Here is a 23,720-nt window from a genome sequence, read left to right as displayed (position 1 = left end):
CCTTTCTGTTTTGCTTAGTTTGTTTTCGTTCAATGTATATACGGGAGAGCTCGTCCTGTCTCTCCGCTGGGATTTTCTATGTCTTCCAGCTTCTGTACCCAAGTATCTGTACGAAACGAGCAACATATGAAAAGGACTCACAGAGGAGTTGTGCAATTCCGGTCCGATCGCAATGCAAAAATCCCCATCAACAACCATCGAAGCGGCAATCGCCCCCTCCCCTGCCCACTTCCTAGCGCGGCAGAAAACCGAGAGGGCAGAAAGGAAAAGAAAAGCTGACATGTTAAATATACGAACAAGCATAGCCACTTATTCCAGTGGGTCTCGGGCCCCACGTTCTCCCTCCACCCCAGCAGCCGCACGGCGAACTCCTCTTCCCAGGGCAAAGGGGGCCGGAGACAGAGCCGCGGTCGAGGCAACCACGAGAGCTTGGAGCGATCTAGACCGCGGAGGACAGGTCGTTCCACCGTGCTGATCGTCGGATGTTTGTCAGTCAGGGAGGGGCGAGCGAGCCACAGGCGAAAAGTTAACTTCTAGTGCCGTTGGTGATCTGACCCCACTGGCAATGGGCTGTTGGGCCTGGGTGGTGTGCATGCGCACATAAAGACGACCCGGCAGCCCGTCTCGATCACCTGGTGACGGTCCCTGTTGGTTTGTTCCCGTCGTTCAGGTTCTTTCGAACACTAGTCACTCGTTTTCCAGCCTTTGAATTGTCGAGGAAGAACCAAGGGGGTTTGGCAGATTGTCCAACATCCCGCACGCACAGACGATATTGCTTTCGCCACTTGTCACCCCCACAACAATCCCGATTATACGCGAAAACGAGATGCCGGGTCACACCCCCATCACCATCCCCTCCGAGCCGCAAAGCCCGTCCTCGCGCCGCGGCTCGAGATCAACAGAACTCTCGCGGGGGTCGGAGCACAGCGGCTCCGCCGCCTCGAGCACGACCTCCCTCTCGCACCACCGCAAGGCCAGGCGGCAGGAGAAGGTCCACCTACAGGAAGTAGAGCAGACGCTCCTCATCACGCTGTTCTGGAAGACCCTGGACGCGCAGTCGGCACGCCCGGTGCTGGGGTGCCGGAGGGCGGCGGAGGTCCTCGCGCGCCTCGAGGACGTGGGCTGGCTCGAGGGGGCGTACGGGACGGACCCGCGGTGGGTGAGGTACGCGGCCGGGCGGGCGGCGCGGCTCGACGCGTGGACGGCCGAGTTCCTCGCCGCCTGGCCCGGCCGGCGGGTCACGGTGCTGCACCTCGCGTGCGGGCTGGACTCGCGCGACAGGCGGGTGGCGAGGGACCCGGAGCTGGTGCGGTGGGTCGACGTCGACAGGCCGCTCGTCGCGAACCTGCGGGAGAGGCTGATGACAGACGGCGGCGGCGGGCTCTGCGGCGGCGGCGGCGGCGGCTGCGGCGAGGACAAGGGCGAGGAGGAGACGAGCCTCCGGCCCGTGGGCGACTACTCGCTGCGCTCGCTCAACGTGACCGAGGGCCGGTGGTACTCGGACATACCGGCCGACCGCCCGACGCTCGTCGTCGCCGAGGGCCTGTTCCCGTTCCTCACGCCGGCCGAGGCCGAGGGCGTCATCCGCGGGCTGGCCGGCTACTTCGGGCAGGGCCAGCTCGTCTTCGACACGGTGGGCAGCCTGGCCGTCTCGCACACGCGGCGGGCCAACGTCCTCAAGCCCAGCGGGTCGCGGTTCCGGTGGGGCGTCGACGACGCGCGCGACGTGCTTGCGTTTCACGACAAGCTGAGGCTGAGGGACCAGGTGCGGTGGTTTGAGTTTATGGGCGTCGAGGGGGAGATCTCGCGGGAGACTGCGCCGCCGGTGAGTTTTGTTTATCCTCTTTCTGCCCATTATCTTCTGCCTTTTCTTTTTCAGGGCAAGTTGTTGACATGATCTTTTTTTTCGCAGTGGTTTGGACCCAAGGCCATGACTGTGGCACAGTTTACGTCGTCCTTCAAGGACAATGGCCAGGTCCTCAGGTTTGATTTCTAAAACATGTATGATGTGAGGGGGGGCTCTCAGTCCCGGGAGTATTGTCAAGATGTATATGCAAAACACGATGGGATTTGGCAAGGCGTTGTCAGGAAAAGCGGGACTTTGCACGGATTATTATGGCTTTGGCGCTCTTGGAGGCGGACAGTGTTTATTTGTTTGTTTCGTATTGCGACCCATGATCTCTCTACCAGGCCTCAATGCAGTCTTGATAATAATACTTCTTGGTGTCTGCAGAAGTTCCACGATGCTATTCTCATTCATCACACGTACCACTGCGCCCGTTCAAGTCATTGGACTTGTGAGAAGCCAGGGGGGGTTGCAACATGCCTGCCAATCCTACCCACTACACATACATACATACATACTAGGTAGGTACCCACATCCTCGGCTCGTGCGAGCGACGAGCACAAGCCTCTCATGAGTCTGCCGGCGCGCCGAAGCCGAGGATGACTTATTACTTCCCCGGGTAGAAAGCCCGGCCGAGGTCAACTGGTGCGTATGTACCAAGAAAACGTTGGAAGAGAAGGGTATCCGCTTTTCTCGCCAAAGGATCCGGCCCCATCCTCGGCATCTCCTCTTGCTCGTGGCACGCGAAGGGGAGGGAGGAGGGGAGGGCCACCCGGAGACCAGCCCCGAAGACGTGCATGCGCTTTTCTATGGGGCCGTGGGTAAGTAAGTAGCGTGTGTCCATTCTCCCTCGGCGATATGTGTCCTGCGTATTCCCGGGAGACGACTTCACACGATAAGGAAACGCAGGGAACAAGAATGAAAGGACTAAGAACATAGGCTGAAGATGGGTCTACGATCCCGAGCAGGCGTGGGGATGAGATACCGCCCTTGTTTCCGCAAACCGCTGTGCATCAATCAGGCTGAAGACTATGCGGGAGCTGTGGATGGCTAGGATTGCGTGGCTGCCAGAGACATGTGTGTTTTTCATAAGCGCGGGAAACGAAAGAACCAGAACGATATCGGTGTGTGTGAGCTTTCTCTCACCCCTCGACCGAAGCCCTCCGGCTCAGTTCGGCTCAGGCAGTCAGCCAGTGACGACGACGATACATGCACGATGAAGCTCGAGTGCGTTCGTCGTGCCTTAGTGCCGAACGGGCGAGACCGCTGAGTAGCGTACCAAGGTAAGTACACTATGTATGCCAGGCACGGGTTTGCAGCCAGCCAGGGGCCCAGGGGTGAGCGGGTGTGGGCCGTGTGGTTCGCAGCCCCGCCGGCCGCTGGTTCCGCGGGCGGCCCACGCACGTGGGAGGGAGGAAGGGAGGGAAAAGAAGGGCAGGGGGACTCTTATTCGGTTCGGCGGGGGCCCACAGTAGTAAGCAGGCCGTTCCTTTTCCCGCCTCCTGCCTCCTGCCGGCTGCCGTGCGTCGCCAAGGGTGGGTGGTTCCCCCCTCGGGTGCGGCGTGTGGTAGCAGCCGAGGTGGGGACATTCTCTCTCTTTTTTGTGGGAGGAGGATGAGGGAGAAGGTCAATAAAGTCGAGAAAAGTGATAGATAGATAGAGATAGAGAGAGAAATCATCATCAAGCGGGCCTTGTTACTACTATTGATCGACCGTCGGCAAATAACAAAAAAGAAAAAGAAAAAAAGAGTGACGACGCATCACCCCGGAGCCATCAGGCCCGGGCCGTGGGAGCACTTGAGGCAGGGAGGGGAAGGGAAAGCAGGCAAGGAAGGCCTCGCTCCACGTCGCGTGTCCGTGACTGGGCTCCCAGCCCGGCGGACCGGGACGTGCGTGCACGGGTTGTTTTTTTTTTCTCGTGTCCACGATAGAGCAGGGGCCTCGACGGAGAAAACCAAAAAAAAAAAAACCTCCTTCCTCTTGGGGACTAATACCTCGAGATTTGGCGAGCCCTGCTTGTTGTGATTACCATCATCACTATTTTGATTGTCACGGCGTGCCATCCCTCGCCAGCCTGCCTGGTGGAGTCCCCACGCCTTGCCAGTCCTCCCTACAATAATTAAGTACTTAGTACCTAGGTAATTAATAACGCCCGCCGGCCTGTCAGTGCCGCTCGTTGTCATGTCACCCGTCAGTCAGTAAGTCAGTCAGCAGGCCGGCCCCACATCACAGCATACTACCCAGGTCCCATACGGGACGGATGATGCAAATAATTCCCGCGCGGATACAATGTCTGTGCTTCCGCCGATGCTACTTGGGGTACACGCCATGGGTCCCGTTGGGGGTGTTTTCGAAATCCTCCGCAGGAGCTTTGATATTTGCCTGTCCCCATACTAACTGGTTTCTCGGGCGGGTGTCTTGCCCCGGGTGGCCACCGGTTTTCACCTTCTCAGTCATGTGTTTGACCGCAGACACCATATTAGTCAGTAGTGGAGGGTTCCAAGCCATATCATACACACATACCTAGGTACTTACTCAGTCACGCTCATACTCACTCATACATCCTCATACACACTCATACACACTCATTCAACTCATACACACCCATTCACAGTCACAAGAGCACAGCATGTAGCACCAGGAGACGTCTCCCGTATGTGTGTAAACGGAACCAAGCGGAATATTTCAATTCCATTGCTCTACTCGCGCTCAAGACGGACGGTCGAGAACAGAAGGAAACATGAATATAAAAAAAGACAAACACAAAGCCCTCCCGCCCCGTCTATAGAAGAAGAAAAAAGGAAATAAGAGTAAAGCTATAGGTTTTTTCGAACTACACAAGTAGAGGAGTGTGTTTGTTTGTGTGTGCGTACGTTCGCGCGTGCGTGCATGCGTGCGTGTGTGTGTTTGAACAAGACAGACAGGCGCAAGGCAACAAAAGCCGGGCTGCTGCTTGGTTGATTCGCTCTCTGGAGGTTGGCAGCTGTCGAATACAGGTATCCAGACCGAGGATTTTCCGGCGACAGCACGAGGAGGAGTTGTTGATTGTCACCCTTCATGCCTTTTGACCCCTGGGAGGCCGGCCCCGATACCCAGAACCAGTCATCCATCCTCCATCTTGCTCTCAACCAGATTACATGACGAACACCCAAGAATAAAAGACTGGAAACACGAGAGGCCAACCGCCCAATGTTAACATCCCACGCTGGTAAGGCTTCACCGTTTGAAGTTCCTTCGATGCTCCCCGACCCGTCTTTGATGAAAGATAGGTAAAAAAAAAAAGACAGAGAAAGAAGAAGCACCCCTTTCGCTACACCTGATCTTAGATGGCTCTTCCTCTGTTGATAATTTCGGGAAGGAGGGGAATGCGGTAAGGTGTTGGGTCATCTGAACGATGGGGAGAGAGATCCACGCCGTGGAAAGTTGAAAGAAATAATCAATAAGAAAGCCAGCGATTGGCTCCCGTCGCCGCTCTCCTCGTCACCCCGACAGAACTTTGGTGGCCCAAACATTGCCGAGCCCTTCCACCGAATCTTGCCTCCATCCTGCAAAGGCTTGCCGCGGCTCTGCTCTCGAACCAAGTCGTCGTTGTATTATAGCGCCTGAGAAATGCGTGTAGATATCGGATGTGCACAGAACTGGCTGCCGACACAGCGGAAGACCCCCGTCTGGAAGGGTCTCGAACCGGCCGGGAAGAATCGAAGAGGAAAAAGGGGTATAGTAAAATGTTGGTATAATCCGCTGTGGCATGGCCCCGGGTATCTGCGAGGCCTGGACTCCGCGGCTTGTGGCGCCGCGGTAGATGTTTCAGCAGTGGTTGCTTCGTTGCAAGATGCGTTTTCCCTTCCGCGCCGAGCAATGATGAGAGATTTTGATAAGTTGATAAACTCAACCTCCCTCGGCCCTTTTCCTTGCTTTTGACCAAAGAACGAACGAATGACGATGTGATGATGATGATGCCAATGGTATTTAGAATGCTTTTCGCTTCCTTTTATCGTGCAGGTGTTCCCTCCGTCGTGGCGTCCCTCACACCGATGAGCCTTGTTGCCCATCTGGGGTATTCGCCATGCCTCAAGGATTCGAATCGAACCCGCAGCTTCGTGCTTGCGCGTACGGAAACGCGTGAGCGTATGCGTACGGTGTGTTGTGCACCAAACCATCCCATAATGCGGAACCCGAAAAATGAACTCCATACCCTGCTCTATGAAAATGCATCCTCACCGGAGCCACAAAGAGACTTGGCCACGTGATACATGGCACTGGTACAACGCTGCTGGGGCGACGTGGTGTCGTGATCACCCCCACCTCCCCTTTCTCCAGATGCGCCAGACCGCACAACACCAAATGTCTCGATGAAAGCCCAGGAGCCAGAGACCCTTCTAGTCGTTCATCATGTTCGTGAGACTTGCGGTCGGATTCCACAGCACTCGTCCTGAGGGACATGTTTAGAAAAGAAACCCTGTAAACTCCTTCCATGTTGTGCTTGCTAAATTGCAGGGGGGAATCATGTCGTGTGGCGAGAAGACGTGCATCACCGAAACGGCGCGGTGGTGAAAGCGCAATCCAATAAAGTGCAGCCCGAGCCGATGCAAAAGCCGCAAACAAAAAACCAACATACATTCCAAAAACCGCAGATAAAATGTGAAAACACCAACAAGACAGGACGAGATGAGCAAGTAGGCGACCGCGGATATAGTGCAGTCAGTCCGCCCTCTTGGCCCCTAATATTGCCCGCGTCTGTACGCATTGTAGTTGCCGGTTCCGTTCTGGGCACCAGTCATTGGCGGGGGAGAGGTGTACCCGTTGGTTGCGAAGTAGCTGCTGGAGCCCCACGGGTTCACTCCGAAACCGGGCGCTCCTCCACCGTTGCTGGGCACGTTCGAGCCGTTGGACATTGTCGAGGGCGGAAAAGAAGAGCTCGGGTTTGAACTGTTCTGCACGGGAGCCGCCTGGTACGGCGCCGCTGACCGGCCGTTGGTGAGGCCCGGAGGCGCGGCGAGCCCGGGAGGAGGCCCAGCGGGTGCAAAGCCGTTTGTCGGGTGGTTCATGAGGCCATTGTGACCAGCCAAAGGCCCTGGTGGGCCCTGTCCAGCGGGCTGAGAGGTTCGGACACCAAGTGGGTTCTTGGAGAAGCTCAGCCGGATACCGCCCTTTACACTGTTGGTGAGGGGAACCCCGTACAGTTCGTTGAGCGCCCTCGTCGCACAGGAGATATCGTCGAACTCGACAAAGCACATGGGTCCATTGGCCTTGGCACGGAAACACAATCGCTTATAGCCGCGCTGCCTGGAAAAGATGTTCTTGAGCTCGTCCTCATTGCTGCCCATGGGCAGGTTGCCGACGTAGAGCGTGTTGCAGGGGGGGTTCATGTCGGCAGGGTTTGCAGGAGGCGGGACAGGCGGCCGCATCCCCCATTGAGCTTGCGCGGGCTGATAATGCCCATTGGCACCGTTCATGGCCGTCGGTGACATGGTGCTCGGGTGGCCTGGGTGTGGCGGATAGGTGCTAGTCTGTGCCGGTCCACGCTGAGACGCGGGCGCTCCGTTTATCGGGCCATTGTTGAGGGACATGGCTGCCATTCTCTCCGTGATATGAATCTGAGGTGCTGTCGCCCGGCGCTGGGCCGTCACAGGGGGATTTTCTGCGAAGGCGCGGGGAAGTGAGAGTATGTCTCCGGTGTCGTCGTCATCAGTCGCATCGTTGATCAGGCTCTTGCCGGTGTTGCGAGGTAGCTCGTTGAGATGGTGTCCGATGGGCGACTGCGGCGAGAAGAAGGTCTTGTAATTGTAACTGGGCTTCGCAGTAGCGAAGTCGCTCGTAACGTAATTGCCGTTGCTCGACGGCGAGGTCTTGTCAAGCGGGGAGAAGGTACCGTCAAAACCCCGCGGCTGTGTCGCGGCAGTTCCAGGACTAGTAGTTGAAGACGACCCGCTAGATGGGCCAGACTTGTTCCTGTCAGAAGACGGGGGCATCCCAAGATGGTCAACACGCATTCCCTTCTTTCCGTTCAGTATAGTCTGAACTTGGTGGGCTCCATCCAAGGACTTGAACCGGAGGACGGCGGACCGGTAGAGGCCGTCAGACTCGGCCGTCGCGGCGAGCATGTCGACGGAGACGAGGTCCTCGGAAAATATGCACATGACCCGCAGGTTCTCTTCAGTGGTATCGGGAGGCAGGCGTTGGACGAGGACGGCATGGTCAACAAGGCTCTGCTGGCGGGTTCCGATGGGATTGGGCGCGGGCGCATCTCTGTCAAAGGATTGCGCGTAAGTCGAAGGGTGCGACTGTGACGCGGAGGAGAAAGGTGGGCCGATAGGCTGCTGTGGTGGGTAGTACGCGGCCGCCATGGGTGACGAGGCGGGAGGCGCGATCACGTTGGAGGTCGGGTAGGATGTGGTCGTGGATGTTGGCGCCTGGGTAGAGGGCGCGAAGGGACTGGTGCGAGTCGAAGAGGTCAAGGGGTGGGCGGCGGGCGGGTACGAGGAGGTCGATTGAGGTTGCGACTGGGGCTGCGGCTTTGACTGCGACTGCGACTGCGACCGTGGGGGCTGGGGAAGTGCATGCGATTGCGATTGCAGACCAGCAAGTGACGCGCCAGAAGAGGCGACGGTAGTGCTTGGATCCCCGTACATGAGTCGCGATGCATGCAGCACAGCCCTACGGGACCCTATGAGAGGCGACGACGGCGGACGACGATCGCGCTGATCGAATCAGACTGGCTAGATGTCAAAATGTGGACCCTCTCGCGGTGCCTGAGCTTCGAGCTGGGGTGGTCGGTCGCGCGGAGATGGCGATGCGGTGGGAATGGAGATGTTTGGTCTTGTGGACAAGTAAGTGAGCCTGTGGCCTGCTGCCGAGTCGACTTCACCACAAGGAGGGAGGGAGGGGCGGGTAGTTGAGAGATAGAATGGTGGAGATTGACCGGGAGGTTGGGTCGCCGGTTTGGCCAAGACGCGGTCGCGAGGGTGAGAAACACACTGGGGCTGGCTGAGTTTGGGGCCGGGTGGGTTCTGTTGTGCTGTGCTGTACTGTGCTGTGCTGCGCTGCGCTGCGCTGTGCGTTGCGTTGCGTTGCGCTGGGCTGGGCTGGGCTGGGCTGGGTGGACGGATGTGGTGGGGACAAAGGACGAGGGCATGCGGTGGTTCGCGCCGAGGAATGGAGGAAGAAGGCAGGAAACAGCGAGGTTGGCGGTGGAGGTGGGGAAGAGAGGGAGGGATAGCGGGCAGCAGAGAAGGAAGAGGAAAAGATTAGGGGGGGAAAGAGAAAGATACTTACAGTTTTGGTTGAGAGTCGGGGACAAATGCAAATCGGACGAGGTGGGTGTAGGAGATTCAGGGAGCGGGAGGAAAAGAATGTGGTGTTTGAGTTGAGCCTCGAAAGGGGGGGGAGGGTGGTGTTGGACGGAGGACGGCCAGAAATCTGGTGGGACGGGGATGAGATGGATGGGATTGGGGGTTGCTGCAGGCTGGGCTGGCAGGCTGGGCTGGCTGTGGAGAGGGAAAGAGTGAGAGAGAGAAAGAGTGCAGCATGCGCGAGGGTGGTGTGTGGGATGGCAAGATGGAGGGAGGGAGGAGCGGATGAGGAGCAAGACTTTGGACTAGGAGCCCTCGACGGACTGGGACACTTGGGCTGCCAGAGTGCCTTGAACTGCGACTTAGCCTGGACCGGGACCTGGACTTGGGACTTGGACAGGACCTTGGGGGGGGGGAGGGTGAGCGCGGGGGCTCGCCAGGTGGATGGTAGGTACGGAGTACCAAGGGTCATGTACCTCTTCGCATTGTGCCCATTGTACCTAGTACCTAGGGGACTGCAATCGGTCGCTCATTATCACACTACCACTTTCTAGCTGCCGACTGCGAGCTGCCAGCTACTACCGAGTATCGCCTCAGGCCCATGGCACAGGCTAGGTACCTGGGCTGATCATGTGCGAGTACATGGGAAGCACTTGTATTGTGCTCGGCTCGTTACATGTGTCGATGGCTTGGCGCAAGGTGTCTCTCTGCCTTCTGTCGCAACCCGCGGAGCAAGAGCAGCACTTCCTGCAAGACGAGTCCTGGCAGGGTCGAATGCGACAGGAGGAAGAAGACGACGGTCGGTCTATCGCGCCCAACTGAACGCATGTAGCGGTTGGTACGGAGTACAGACGCAGTCCTGGGGGGTCCCTAATTAGGAGGGGCTCGGGGTCGGATGGGGGTGGATGGTTGGCCGGGTCGAGGGGCCTCCAAGGAAGAGCCTTGTCGTGCTCCCATTTCGTCTCACAGACCAAAAGGATACCACAACTAACCATGCCGAGCGCCGCCATACTGGGTGTCCCATCTTTCGACATTGGGCCAAGCACACAATCGGGTGCGGTGCCTCACTAGCCCTGGGTGACTCCCACTCGCGTCGGCACTCAAAAAAAAAGAAGACTGCCACTGCTTATGTGCCCATAGGCATACCGCAAGAGACGTGGTCCCGTGCCCTACCCACCTATCCGTACCCAGACTGATTCTACCTCCCACTCCGGTTGCGTCCATCTCTGGTAGGCACCACGCCAGCCAAATCCGTACCACACACCAAGGTACTTGTCTGGCCGTCCTCCATCCCCATTGCCCCCACCTGCGTACGCCCACACGCAACACGTGCACACATATTGTACATACACCCACCCCTAGCGGGAGCCCGGCAGCAACGGACAAGGGACTGCTCTCCTCCTCGCTGCGGCACGGACTGGCAGGCTGATCACGATGGGACAACCGCGGCGGGGCCGGCCACCAGATCGTGATGATAAATCAGCCAGAGAGAGACTGATAGGGCGGGAAAGAAAGGAAGTATGTGCGTCTGTCTCCGAACTGCAGCCAGAGCGTGGGTACATGGGTGCTGGGCTTGGACAATCGAGAACATCTAGGTAATCGGCTCCTCTGACTGGCTGGCCGCTAGCCCCGCCAGGTGACGAGGGCTAATAAGCCGGGGAAGGCTTTCCGTCCTGGCCCTACGCCGTCACCTACGGACGGGCGGGAGCTGTCTCATGGGCTCGAGCTTGGGGGGAGGCGGGCTCGTCAACTCGTCACTGGGTTGGTGGCTGACAAGGCCCGACTCGAGTCGGCATGTCAGGTTACTGTGCTGTGCCATCGAACTTTTGAGTGTTCGAGTTGGGTTGAGGCTGGCGGTCGCCAAGGTCAGGGGGGAAACGTTGTTTGACGTCCCCAGGATGGGCCCCAGGATGGGCTGTCTCTGATCAAGGTACCGTGCCCCCAGCCCTCCTGCCCCCCGGGCTGGATTTGGGCTGGTGTGCCCCGGCTTGCGTGTTGCGATGCTGTCAATGAGGATCGGCTGGAGGGATCAGCCAGCCGGCCAGCAGGCAGGTGAGCGAGCGACAACCGTTGATGGAATGGCGAGTCGGCGGCGTCGACCTCGCTCATCACTGAAGTCAGGGAGCCCGCCGTTGGTGAAGGACAACCTGCAGCCTTGGTGCCGCTGACCTTAGACCGGGACAAGACATAATGCAGGGGATTCGTGTGCGCATTGCTTCTCCATGCCCACGCCCATATGATCGCTGCTCGCCTGCTGCTGTTGGGAATGAGCATGTGAGGACAGACATCAGGCTTGTGACCAAGGGGGTCTGGGGGCGGTGGTGGCAACTGGATCAGGACTATTTGGAAGATGCTGATGGTGGATGGAAGGTAGGTGGTGATATTGACACCTATTGATTGAAGGTGACGATATGGACGAGACTGGAAACAGCAGGCGAGACAGACACACTCGGAGAGAGGCGTGGCGCGTGGGGTTTTCGATGCACACTACAACGGCGGTACCTGCTGGCTGGCTGGGTGTAAGCTGCGTGCTGCGTGCTGCGTGCTGCGTGCGTCCCTAACAGCCTGCTCCGTTCACACCTCAATTACCAGCCCGATAAAGACCAGCCCAATCTGCCAATGCAGGCTGGACAGGTTCCAGGCTTGGGCCAGGACACGACAGGCACGATTGACAGCTCTTGCATGCCTAGCGTCCCACGCTAGCGCAGGCCCTCTGCGCCATGTGGGGCCCCTCAAGAAGCACCGGCCCAATCACGCCCCGGTCGCATGCCTTGGTCCAGACCGTCTCCGTCCGTTATGTAAGCGGTCGGGGGTGCCATTCAAGCTTTCGCACCGGCGGCGAGGGCCAACAGCGGGAGCAGCAGGAGCATGAGCAGCAGCAGCAGCAGCAGCAGCAGCATGTGACAAGATACATGCGTATGTAGACTACATACATACATGTGCCCCGGCCTGTCTGTCTGTCTGGTCCTGCATCTCCCTGTCTGTCTGTGCATGTTTCTGTTTGTTCGCTGGCCCTCTCGGAACAATGCCAGACAAGCCGGACTGAGAAATTGTTCAGGAAACTTTTGGTTGTCGCCAAAGCATATATGTGCAGCAGAAAAGTAGGTTGGAGGTGACATGTTTCGACCTGGGGCCCAGAAGTGGGTTCCCCATTGATCGAGGGAGCCATGCGACCCGCTATCGGGCCAATCACAGGTCCTTATCAGCTCCTGCCACGACTGGCTGGAGTAGGGGGGGAGTGGAGGGCAGGGGCTGGCCTGGCCCTGCTTGTACCGAGCTCTGTGTACTTTTCCCACTGCCGTGTGCACTTGCAGAGGGAGGCCGCTAGCACCCTAGCTCTTCTCCATCGCCGTGGTGGTGTGGCCGTTTTTTGTTCTCCCACCCACCCGCACAGCAGCCGCACTGCCCCAGCAGCAAGCCCACGGGAAGCAGCCCCGTTCGGGGGTTTCTGGTCGATATCCAGTCAGTCAGGCAGTCCCCGCCAGACATATTGACGGGCAGAAGTCCTACCATCCCCCCCCCGTCCTTGGAATGAGCTCAACAAATTACTTTGTGCAACAGGAACTCGATCATCCATTTGATCATCCTCTGGTTTGATACATACACTGCCCGAGATGTGCGTATCGACGCCAGTCCATTGGGGTTGTAATGAATTGGGGAGGGGAGGGGGGAACTGGCTCAGACTCGGGGGGCAGCCCTGTCCTGTCTCAGATGGAAGCCCGATGGCGCCTTGCCCTATCCGGACTCGAAACAGGGCAAATCACGCCCACGTTGAGATTGAGATTGGGCCCCAAACACTGCAAGGCACCCCTTGCAGTTGGTCGGCAATTTTCAGCCCTTCGTTGACAACCGAGTTAATAGCGACCTGCCAGCTGCGGGACTGCGGGACTGCGACGGTTGACGACACGCAGACTGGCTGGAGCTGGACGCGATTCCATACAGGTCTGCATGATTAGCACGCGTATCCATCTGTCTGGGCGAGTCCTATATTGATTGTACTGTGCAGCCGAGAAGACCCCGGCTTGACGCGACCCGCCAGACCGACCGTGAACAGTCCCCCCCGTCTCTCCCCACATGCGTTCGCTCTCAGCAGAGAAGCCAGCGTCCAAGTCGGGAAGGAGCCCACAGCCGTGGGGGGGAAGACTGGGAGGACCAAGAGGACAGCACCTGGGCGGCGCGGTAGACCAGCTGGCTGGTCCAGAACAGGGCGGGCATAAGCTTTCCAGGCCCGTCGGTGATTCGCCGGTCAAGCGGACTGGCGGGTGCTAGCAAGTGTGGTAGATGAGGGGACCGGTGAGACATGAAGTGTGTAGTGTATCTCACTCTGATTGCGCCGTTCGACGGACGAGTTGCACACACAGGGGCAAGAGGGGGTGCATGGCGGGCATGGCAGGCGTGGCGGGCAAAAGCTGCACACACCACCAGAGACTGTCAGACACCTTCATCTCATGTCTCACCGAGGCAAATGCATGCCCTGGACCTTCCATGCACCGCATCGCATCATCCCACTTTCTCGGGGGGCCTCCTTTTTCTCCTCTCCTCTTTGCTTGTTTGTTTCTGCCAGGCATCCGAGGCCCACATGTCAGCATGGCATTCCAATTGTCTTGGGACACGGTCCCGTGGTGGGCAGGCAAGATGGCAGAAAGCTGGTGCCAGAATGGCAGCGATGGGACAAACGGACGACAGAATGAATGGCTAAATGCAAAAGTGGATCCGTTGACTTGTCCCGCAGGCGCGGGAATGTCAGGTATGGGGCCGCTGCACAAGACCATGGTTAGCCTAGGCACAGGACGGAGTAACCCACCAGGGGACCAAGATTTGGGCGCACGTACCACATACCACATTGGCTACCAGACCGGTACGGAGTACTGGTCGTATCTGTTAGTTGAGATGGTCGATATGACTGGACGCATTGCGGGTTCGGTGGTCAATAGTCGTTGACTTTGCCGTGGAGGATGACAGCCAGACAGCCAGACTGTCAGTCCCTGAATGGTCACCTGCACGTCACGGCCAGCTCCCACCGCTACATCGCAGAGTTGGGGGCCTCTGTCGCCCTGTCGCAGGGCAAAAGTAGCGGGAGTTGGAGGTGGGCCTTGCTGCAGCGTAGCGTCGAGCTTGTCTGTCAAGTGCGTGGCCTGTGCCCCAGGCTCGCTCGGCTGATGATCCGGTAAGCCCAACCCAACCCAGACGAGAGCAATGAGAGCACGGAGCGCAATCGAGACAAAAAGAAGCACAGACCAGTCTGGCTCATCTGAATGACGCACAGACTCGACGTGCTCCGTACTCTCGTACTCCGTACCTGCTTGAGGTACCAACCACTGGCAGCCAAGTCCAGTCCATTTTAGCAAGTCTCCCCGAAAGTCTGTGTCTCTCTCTGCAGCTACATACTACTACATACACCTCGATACAATCTCCTGGACTCGGACAATCAGCCCTCGGAGTTGTGCCCGAGAGCAACCTTGCATGCTTGCCTCTCCCAAGCTTTGGGTCTTGCAGTGCGCATGCCCGCGCGAGCCTCAAGCCAACCCTCGCTTCTGCCTGAACTCGTGCGCCGTCGCACAACACCACGGTGAGCAGGTGAGGTGAGCACGGCGTTCCCTGCCGTATTCTGGCCCGTGAGCAGCCAAGGCCACGGTCAGTGGTCACAGGCCCGGGGAGGTTCCCCTCTGGCTGTCAAAAGGGCTGCCAGCGGCTCATGCCCCCATGGGCGAAACCGCACGATAATGGGCATTCCTACCACCGCCTGATCCACCACTGCGGCACTGCTGCTGTGTACACATGGAACAGGAACACCGAAGCCCAGTTTCGGCAAGACTCCTCAATGGTCGTGGGTGGCTTCCACCTAATGTACTTAGCCGATCCGGAACCCGCCAGTTCGGTACTGTCCACCACACATCTGCCAAAACCATGCAGCCACACACATATATATCAGATCGTCAATCTCATCCTGGCCACCTGGCAGCCCTGGCCGTGATTCTGACCACATCCCCAGGTACGGCATGGACTAATGGGCCCTCCACCACGCGCCCACTGCCCAATGGCCTGGCTCCATTCCGTAGCCTGGCACCTCTGCCAGTCCCGGACACACACGGAGCTCGATGAAACGACCCCTCGCCATTCGGTCATTTCCGCGGGTCTTTCGAAACGCATCTCCAGGTGTCTCGTGCTACAACCTCTCTTCTCAGTGCCATACTCGGGGCAGCAGGCCAGTCGGGCTGTGTTTGACGTCCGTCCGAGGTCACCATCTTGGCGCTTGCTCATAGCGGGTCGCCATGGAAGTTTTGACAGCCGGAATAGCTCCAAACACGGCTTCCCTGGTCGCCCATCTAACGGTAGCCCGTGGCCGCAGACAGGGCCGCACAGGGGTCTTCCCTATGACGGCCTACACGTAGACCAGGCGTCCGAGGGGTCCTGTGTTCTCCAAGGAAACCCCTCCTTGATCAGACCTCAGCACCTTGGACCGGTGACTGGGGTGGTGGTCCCACCAGAACCTGGCCCTGCCCTCAATCGCGGCGACTTTGCTTCTTGCCCGGCAGATAGCGAGCCGAGAAGTGTGACCGAGCCTGCTTGCCTGCTCACCACGCTGGACTGCGCCGGACCGAACAGGGCCTCCACTCGCGGCGTCCTGCTTCCTGATTTGACTCCGTCAGGCTCCGCGCCTTGTGGAGGCCGAGCGCCAGCCCAATGGGCTGGATACAGCTGTCCGCCCCCGGTTGCAGGACACTACTGCAAGAAACTCCATGCCGCGGTCCAGACCATTCCACGGGGGCTTGAAACCTCATCGCGGTTCGTGTGTGACCCAGTTCATGCTTTCGCGTCTTGATTTCTCTTATTATAGGAGGTGGGTGCATCTCGAGTTATATCAATCATTCCACAGGCCCTACTGCAATAGAAACATGCCGCGAACATTACAAGGGATGGTGGGCGTCATTCCCGTCACGTTTCCATTCTTACAGGAACCCTAACCGAAGCCTTTCTGATTCATATTGGTCCTTGGATATGTCCCGCCGAGCATGTGTGCGCACTATGCGCGCCAGTTGCATCACCGGTCGCCTCCAGCTTTATCACCGCCTCGCAATGCCAAAAGGTCGCCACGAGGAGCTCAACTTCCCGAGTAATCTCCACCTACCTAGCTGTGAACTGGACAACCCGTGAACCCGGGCCATGTCCACATGGGTCGAAGCTCGAAGCCTACCGGCCAACCTATAGGGTCTCCTCTGGACACGCTAAGCCTCCCGGGTCACAAGCTTGTGTTGATCCGGAAGTTTCTTTGAACCGCGCTTGAGGTGGTATGGGACGGCCTGACGGTACCAACCAACTGGAGGAGGGTGGTCGTCGCGCCAGACGCGTGTCTGAATGGTTTGGAAACGACTTCAAGTTGAAGTTTCAGCGGGGTCGCCCGTTACATGTATCTTTCAAGTGGCGAGGAGTACCATACCATCTAAGCCATCACACAAGCCCCCACACACCTTATGTCCGATGAGCAAGGCCGCTGCCCAAAGCTGTTAGGCTCATGAGGACTCTGCGAGCGCAGTTGGTACCTAATGGGCCTGAGGTGGAAATGCTCGAGACTTGCCCAGGTGGAGCGAGTTTGGGTTGTTGTCCCACAGTCGTTCTTAATACTCTTGGTGATGGTGGGGGAGACGGGCGAATACCATCGGCCTGACATACCCCATGGAATTCTAAACTGAGGACAAGGTGTGATGCTCGTAGCGCTGCTTCTAGCAAACCGGCCAAGTGGTCGTAGGACTCAATATGGCTCTCAGAACTCTAGGAGAAGGACGCAAGTGGCAGGTTGACTCGCTTCAACCTGCTGACTCGTAGTATTGCACCCCGTCCCTTATTCAAATAGCCAGCCTGAGCCTGAGTGTTTGCCCGGCCAGAGTGTGTACGTCCTCTATCCCTCTTTGTCACCCCTCGTCCTCCCGGTAGATGTCTTGTGCGACCGCAAGAGCATTGTTTGCCGTGGTAAGAGTATTAGAGGACCAGCTACACATGCAAATATAAACATACCCCCATCATTCCAACCGGGCGACCTGAGGACAGACATGAAAGCATCATCCAAAAACGGTGCTTCGAACATTCTAGCCCCTCTCAAGATATCTTCGAACCCAGCCCGCACAACACAGGACTTGACGGGGTCTACGAGTCCGTCATTCAGCCGACCTGCCTTGGATTTTGCTGCTTTATCCTATGCCTCAGTGTGGCTATGGAGTACAAGAAACAATGTGCCTGCCTCATCCGCCGGTATAGGAAAACCAGACGAGGAGGCGGTTGAGTCGGCCCGTCCAGGCCGAAGGCTCATACTCGTCCGGTCGAGACAAACAACAAACAAGCAAGTGGACGCACAGCTGATTACTCATACCGACATCGAGGAGGAACGAGGCCGCTCACTCGCCTCTAGATCAAATGCACAAGCGGAACGTATGAGATGATCCTCAGGGCAAGAGGCTGGGCGCATCCCGCTCCACACAACCAGGCGTGCCCAGCTAGGCGGCGCGGTTTGTCTAACGCATATGTCCGTCTTGGTCAGACAGGTCAAGCAGCTGGAATTGATGGATAGACAAAGTCACGCCTTACTGTCCCGATATGGGCACAGCGGACACGCCACATCACAAGGTCTCCCAATCAAATGAGCGCCGGGATTACCTCAACGTCCAGGCTTGTACCGAGTGTGTAAGTCTGGCGTAGGCATGCGTTATACAACAGTACCCTTCACGGCCCACACTATCGTGACAAAACACATCGCGCATGGAAGTCGCAACAGTGAACCGCCCAGACCACGCCGTGGTATTTCACCAGCGAGACAACCCCCGAATGGACACAGTGGCGCCAAACCAGACCGGCGCCTTCGTCTTCCACCCGCCCAGGAGCAGGCGGCGACATGGGCACCACAACCACCACCACCGGGGTCCCTACTACCACAACTACCCCTCAGACTCGGACACAGAATCCACACTGTCCACGCGGTCCTCGTGTTCCTCCACCACGGACAGCGATGGCGACGACGACAGTGTGTACTACCACGGCCACCGCGTCTCCTTCCGGCCGCGGCACCACCGCGCGACGAGGAGGAGGCATTGGTGGTGGGGCGGCTGGCCGCGGAGGGGCGTGCTCGCGTGCCCGGAGCCCTCCTACTATACGTCGCCGCCATGGACAGCCGTGACCAGTTCTGGGCTGGGTGTTTTAGGTGCAGCTGGTCTGGTACCTGCGGCGGCGGCGTCGGCGGCGGGGTTCGTCACCACCACGGCGGGGACTGTGGTGCCGCAGTTGCACCTTCAGCAGGCGCAGCCTCAACAGCAGCAGCAGCAGCAGCAGCAGCCGCGAAGGTATGGCTACCGCCGGTTCCACTACCAGGGCGGCGAGAGGGTGCGGAGCACGGGGTGTGGTCATGGGCACGGGGATGGGCATGGAAACCAGCATCACCATCACCGCCATCATCATCACCACAACAGCGGGACGAGTACACGATCTCCACGCCGTTGTATACTCCCGCGATTCGGTCGATGGTTAGTCGGGGACCCACCAGAACGGGCCCGGCGAGGACGGCGGTGCGAGGATGGTTGCGGTGGTGGTGCTTGTTGTGACGATGGCTGTGGTGCAGGCGCGACGACGACGACGACGACGCCGACCGTTCACCACGAGGATGAGTATTGGGGTCCTGGGGTGCGTTGTCCCAACCGGGTTTTCCTAACGTCAACATGTCCTCGACCACACCCATATCTACTCCTCACCTTACTTACCCCTTAACGGCCCCTTCTCCCCCACGTCACCCGCCCCCAGCTGAGAGTTTTATGCGGGCGTCAAGGCCATGCCATCGCGCTGACATGGAAGTCTAAACCAAACAGCACCAAACCGCAATACCGAGCTGGGCCACCGGCTCCCAGACCTCCCCCTGGCGCTACGGCGGGCCCAACGGCAACCAGAACAGCGGACCAGGAGACACGGTCGGCCCGGGCGGGACCATCGAGGAGGTCGAGGAGGGCGGGACCGCCCCCGCCCAGCCGCCGACGACCGTCCAGCCGACGGCGGTGCTCCCCGTGCCCGTGGCCACGCCCGCCGCGATCGACCCGTACGACCACTACCACCTCAGCGACGAGGAAAGAGGAGGGAGGGGGAGGCGGAGGAGGAGCAGACACTCGCGCAGGCGACGCCACAGGGACGACGTCGACAACGGCATGCTGGGGCTCGTGGAGCGGGAGCGGCGGCGCGACAGCGAGCGGCAGATGGCTGATGCGGACGCGAGCCACCGGCGCGAGGCCATGATGATGGAGCTGATGGAGAGGGCGCGGCGCGGGGACAGGGACAGGGACAGGGCCGGTGGCTCGCCGGGGAGGCTGGACGCCCGGGATATCCTGGGGGTGTTGCTGGATGGTGTCGTTGCTGAGAGGAAGGGCCGGCGTGGGGGAGGAGGGCGGCGTGGGGATGATGTCGAGGAGGAGGAGGGTGGTGGGGGCAAGGATGGGCGTGAAGACGGGCTGAGGGGCGCTCTGGACGCGCTCAGCCGGCGGGTGGACGAGATGGTGCTTTCGGGGCGGGAGGAGGCGGCGGTCGCTGCTACGTCCGGGGGGAGGAAGATGAAGACAGATGTGGCGCCGAGGGTCAAGTTCAACAAGGTCGACTCCGACTCTGGCTCGGGTGTCAACCGTAACGACGGCGGTGGGGCTGGTGGCGGCAAGGTCATCTTCAGTCGCCGCGGGGAAGATGGCGATCAAGCTGATACTGACACCGACGAGACAAGCAGGCCTTCATTGGTAGGTGGTGGACGGGGCGTAAGAAGGGGCCGTACATTGAAAAGAGCCGGGTCGGCGTCGACATCAGCAGACTGAGGGCAGCAGTGCGTTTGAATGTGTCGGAAACATCCTCGTGTAAAACTAAAAAAAAAAAAAACATTGCTTATTCATTTATGGCACGCTAAATGTCCACCGCCGTGATAATCCTACATTGCGCCTGCCGCCTCTATGATCTCACCCTTATTGCGTCGGCTTCCAACGCATGTTGATCTGTTTTCTCCGGACCTATACATATAGAGATTATCAGTAAACAAGGCTTCCTTCTTTTTCTTAGGACAGGAGATCAGGGCACGGCAAATACTCACAATCGGACCCAAAACCATAACACCAGCCATCAGCGCCACGACGGTTCCGAGCAGGGAGATCTTATTGAACCCCCTGCCCAGGATATCAAACACAAAACTAGGCGCGACCCGCGTGCCGAACACGTCGATGCCGTACGCGAGCACGAGGCTCGTGCTCTCCACGACGGCAGGCGCGGCGACGATGCGCCGGACGCCGAGGACGTCGCGCTCGTGCGTGATGATGAACTTGGGGTCGATTTCGACGGCAGGGTGGTACTTCATGAGACCCTCCTCTGCCTCCTGCGGGGTGGGGTCGCGGCCCACGACGCGGCGGGGCTCGAGGACGTGGCGCGGGATGCCGTAGATGGCGTGCGTCTCGGGCAGGTACGCCAGCAGCTGGCGGGTGGCTATGCCCTGCCTCGTCTCCGTGACGGTCAGCGCGCTGACGGGCGCCGCGACGATGAATGTCTGTGACACGACGGAGGGCAGTGCCGGGCCGCCGGTGGGGGTGTCGATAGGCTTCAGGGAGGAGAAGTTGGCGGAGTCTCCCAGCGGGCCCCTGTTGTTTGCGAGGTCCGATTCGTAGAGGTCGGAGACGACCAGCTGGTAGCCCTTCAGGCTCTGGCCGGTGATGTCTCGGAGCTCGTACTGGCCGAAAAAGGAGCAGACGAACCAGTTCTCGGATATGGCGCAGTCCGCGGCCTTGCTCGTGTCAGCGCCCTCTTGCGTGGCGGAATAGAGGAGCTCGCCGGAGACGGTGTCCAGCAGATAGGTCGTGAAAGTTGAAGCAGCGTCGTCGACGGTGGCGACAACTGCCGTGTTGGGGTTCAGGTACTTGTATTTGACAGTTCGATCTCCAAGGACACGGCCAATCGACGCGACGGGGTCGTGTGGTGAGCGGGTCGCAATGTCGACGATTCGCTGGGATCCGGGAGCCGAAAAGGTCCATGCGGTCTCCTCGTGGGCTTCGGCACCATCAACGACGAATCTCAGACCCTTGAGTTCCCCACCGGCAGCTTGGACGACAACGGTTTGCTTCGGCGCCAGAGCGGCGGGGATGTCACCGACCTGGCCGTCAGCACCAACAGAAAGCAGGAACTTTCCAGAAGGCGTGTCGACCTTGACCGTGCTTAGTACAGGTGGCCGAGAACCAGGCAATGTGGTCTCAATGATCTTGCCGGTGTCTGTCTTGGCAATAACATGGTCACCTGTTGAGGCACGGACAGTGACAAGGCCCTTGACATCATTGACATCAATACCCTTGACATCCCAGGTCTCCCCAGGTGCAAGGTCGTAAGCCTTGTGCGTCCAGATCATCTTCCCATGGTCACCAGCGTTAAGCCCATACAGCCTACCCCTCCTAGTGGCGAGCACGATGATCTTGTTGAAGCCGAATGTATCCCGAGAGAGCGTGTTCTTCCTGGAAGTCTCGGTGCCGATGATGCTGGCCAACAGGCGCTCGGGAATAGAGGAAAGGAAGCCGGGCAAGTACTGCAGATCATCGAAATGCCTGGTCACGCGGTGGATATAAGCAGAGATAGGGCTATCATGGGCCTCTGCCTCGAGGGTCTTGACGAGATCCTCGGACTCGGGGATCTCAGCCCAGGCGGCAGCGACAGCGGCACTGAGACCCTCGGGGCGGGACCAGCCCAGGTTGCCGTTCTGGAGTAGTACCCAGTCGTCGGCATCAGTGACAAGCGCCGAGCGAACGGCAAACTCATCCCCTGGCTTCTTGATGACCTCGGACACGGCATGCACCGCGCCTGCCTTGTAGTTGCCAGTCTTGACATCCCAGCGGGCAAGGACGCCGTGCGAGCCAGAGGACACCAGAGTCATCTCATTCTCGGTGATGCGGGTGAAGTAGACGTTGGCGCCGTCGGAGGTCGTGGAGACGGCACCGGGGCCGGCGAGGTGAGGCAGCTCGTGGGCGCGCTTGATGGCGTTGCTCTTGAGGTCGACGTGGAAGATCTCGGCCTTGGTGCCGACCTTTGTGCGGCTGAGGACGAGGAAGTGCGGCTGCGACTGCGCCAGGTGGGGCGCGTGGATCTCGACCGAGGTGGTGTCGGCGACCAGCGGGAACTCCTGGGTGTTGCGGGTGCCGAGGACATTGACCCGGAGCTTGGTCAGAGACTCGTCGGCCCAGGCGACGATGGGCGCGGCCGAGTTGGCGCCCACGAACATGACGTCCTTCTCGCTGTTGACGTCGCCCTTGGTGCCGATGCTGATCTCGTCCAGGCGCTTGCCCGTCAGGGTGTCGAGAATGGTGACCTTGAGGCTGTATGACAAGAGGTTCCCGTGCAGGCTGATGACGAAGACCTTCTCGACGTTGGTGCTGACCTGCAGGGGAAGGTCCTTGCTCGTCTCCTTGAACTCCCAGACCACGCTGCCGTCGGCGCTGTTGAGCCTCCTCAGGGTGGTGGACCCGTCCTCGTGGTGTAGTGCCAGCACATCCTTGCGGCCCTTCTCAGTCACCTCCATGACCTCGAGATCCTTGACCTCCCCGGCAAACTCCCTCCACCAGACGTTCCGGCCGCTGACGGCCTCCCAGGCGTGCACGGCGCTGCCAAAGGCGCCAGCAACCCAGCTCTCCCCGTCGCCGGCCCTGAGGTGCCCACCACCATTCGTGGTCGCGGTCGCATTTATATCACCGACGAGCTGCCTCCACACCACGCTGCCGCTGCTGGGGTTGACAGCGCCGAGGACACCGACATCACTGAGTGTATACAACAAGCTGGCCTTATCTTCGGGCCGCGGGCGGTGGAAGAATGTGGTTTCGCGCTGTGGGAGGCCGAGCAGCTCGTAGTGGAAGTCGACGTCGCCGACCTCATCCTTGAAGACGGCACGGACGGCGGCGGGGAGGGCGAGGAGGGCGGTGATGGTCGTGAGGGAGGATGGGAGGAGCATCGTGCCGGTTTGCGCGGACCGGCGCCTGGTTTGTTGATATTGGGCGGTGCGATTAGTGGTGCAGTGTGTTTACTCCATGGGGGACGGTATGAGCCTTGGATGGGGAATCACAACAAGTCGCCACGAGATCCGTGCAGTGGGAGCTCGACAAAGTATAAAGTGGCACAGGAAAGCTGAAGCTTTGACGTTGCAGCTAAAGCACAGCACAGCTTCCTCCACATGCCCCAGCTTGCCCAGCAGACTGGGGTTGCGGGCGCGCACGGACCAGGCACATGGTCTCCAACTGCCCCCAACTGCCCCCAACCAGACAACCTTGGAACCACTTGAGCGTTCAGGCATCGTGAACTCCCCACGTCCTGCCTTCCCTTCAAAACCTGCCAACTGACACTGACCAGCACATGCGACCACAGGCAGTGGAAAATATGGGATCCCGTCCGCTCTCCCCTAATCAAGCCACTGACCGCCGGAGTAGTAGTTGGGTCGGTGACGACCAGCGAATGCCCGGTGTTGCATGTTTTCTTTTTCTTTTTCTTTCTCTTTTTCCTGCCTTGTCCCTCATTCCCTCATTCCCCCCCTTCTATAATCCTTGTTCGTGCCGTCG

General features: G+C 59.1%; 4 protein-coding genes across 4 annotated transcripts; 2 read left to right on the top strand and 2 right to left on the bottom strand.

Moving 5' to 3' along the window:
• Positions 1–826: 826 nt before the first annotated feature.
• Positions 827–1,996, top strand: KVR01_009192 (uncharacterized protein; the record flags this gene model as incomplete). The annotated part of the gene is made up of 2 exons (XM_044789458.1): positions 827–1,825; positions 1,913–1,996. The coding sequence occupies 2 exons, from the start codon at positions 827–829 to the stop codon at positions 1,994–1,996; spliced, it is 1,083 nt and encodes a 360-aa protein (XP_044641694.1).
• Positions 1,997–4,040: 2,044 nt separating this feature from the next.
• On the bottom strand, positions 4,041–9,382 carry KVR01_009133 (uncharacterized protein). Its single transcript, XM_044788774.1, has 2 exons — positions 9,122–9,382; positions 4,041–8,665 (listed from the first exon to the last, which is right to left on the bottom strand). Exon 2 carries the CDS (start codon positions 8,476–8,478, stop codon positions 6,568–6,570), a length of 1,911 nt encoding a protein of 636 aa, XP_044641635.1. The 5' UTR covers positions 8,479–8,665; positions 9,122–9,382; the 3' UTR covers positions 4,041–6,567.
• Positions 9,383–17,889: 8,507 nt separating this feature from the next.
• Positions 17,890–19,967, top strand: KVR01_009443 (uncharacterized protein; the record flags this gene model as incomplete). Its single annotated transcript, XM_044789528.1, has 2 exons — positions 17,890–18,507; positions 18,987–19,967. The coding sequence occupies 2 exons, from the start codon at positions 17,890–17,892 to the stop codon at positions 19,965–19,967; spliced, it is 1,599 nt and encodes a 532-aa protein (XP_044641945.1).
• Positions 19,968–20,111: 144 nt separating this feature from the next.
• KVR01_009026 (uncharacterized protein) lies at positions 20,112–23,119 on the bottom strand (the record flags this gene model as incomplete). The annotated part of the gene is made up of 2 exons (XM_044788800.1): positions 20,112–20,156; positions 20,237–23,119. 2 exons carry the CDS (start codon positions 23,117–23,119, stop codon positions 20,112–20,114), a joined length of 2,928 nt encoding a protein of 975 aa, XP_044641528.1.
• Between the last annotated feature and the right edge of the window lie 601 nt (positions 23,120–23,720).

The sequence above is a fragment of the Diaporthe batatas genome (genome assembly GCF_019321695.1).
Source record: "Diaporthe batatas strain CRI 302-4 chromosome Unknown Contig00011, whole genome shotgun sequence".
NCBI lineage: Eukaryota > Fungi > Ascomycota > Sordariomycetes > Diaporthales > Diaporthaceae > Diaporthe > Diaporthe batatas.
The sequence above is the reverse complement of the archived record's forward strand: the minus strand, read 5'-3'. Positions and strand labels throughout refer to the sequence as shown.

Bases quoted from the DNA above. Each gene is read 5' to 3' on its own strand.
- KVR01_009133 (XM_044788774.1), bottom strand. From the start codon at position 8,478: ATGTACGGGGATCCAAGCACTACCGTCGCCTCTTCTGGCGCGTCACTT.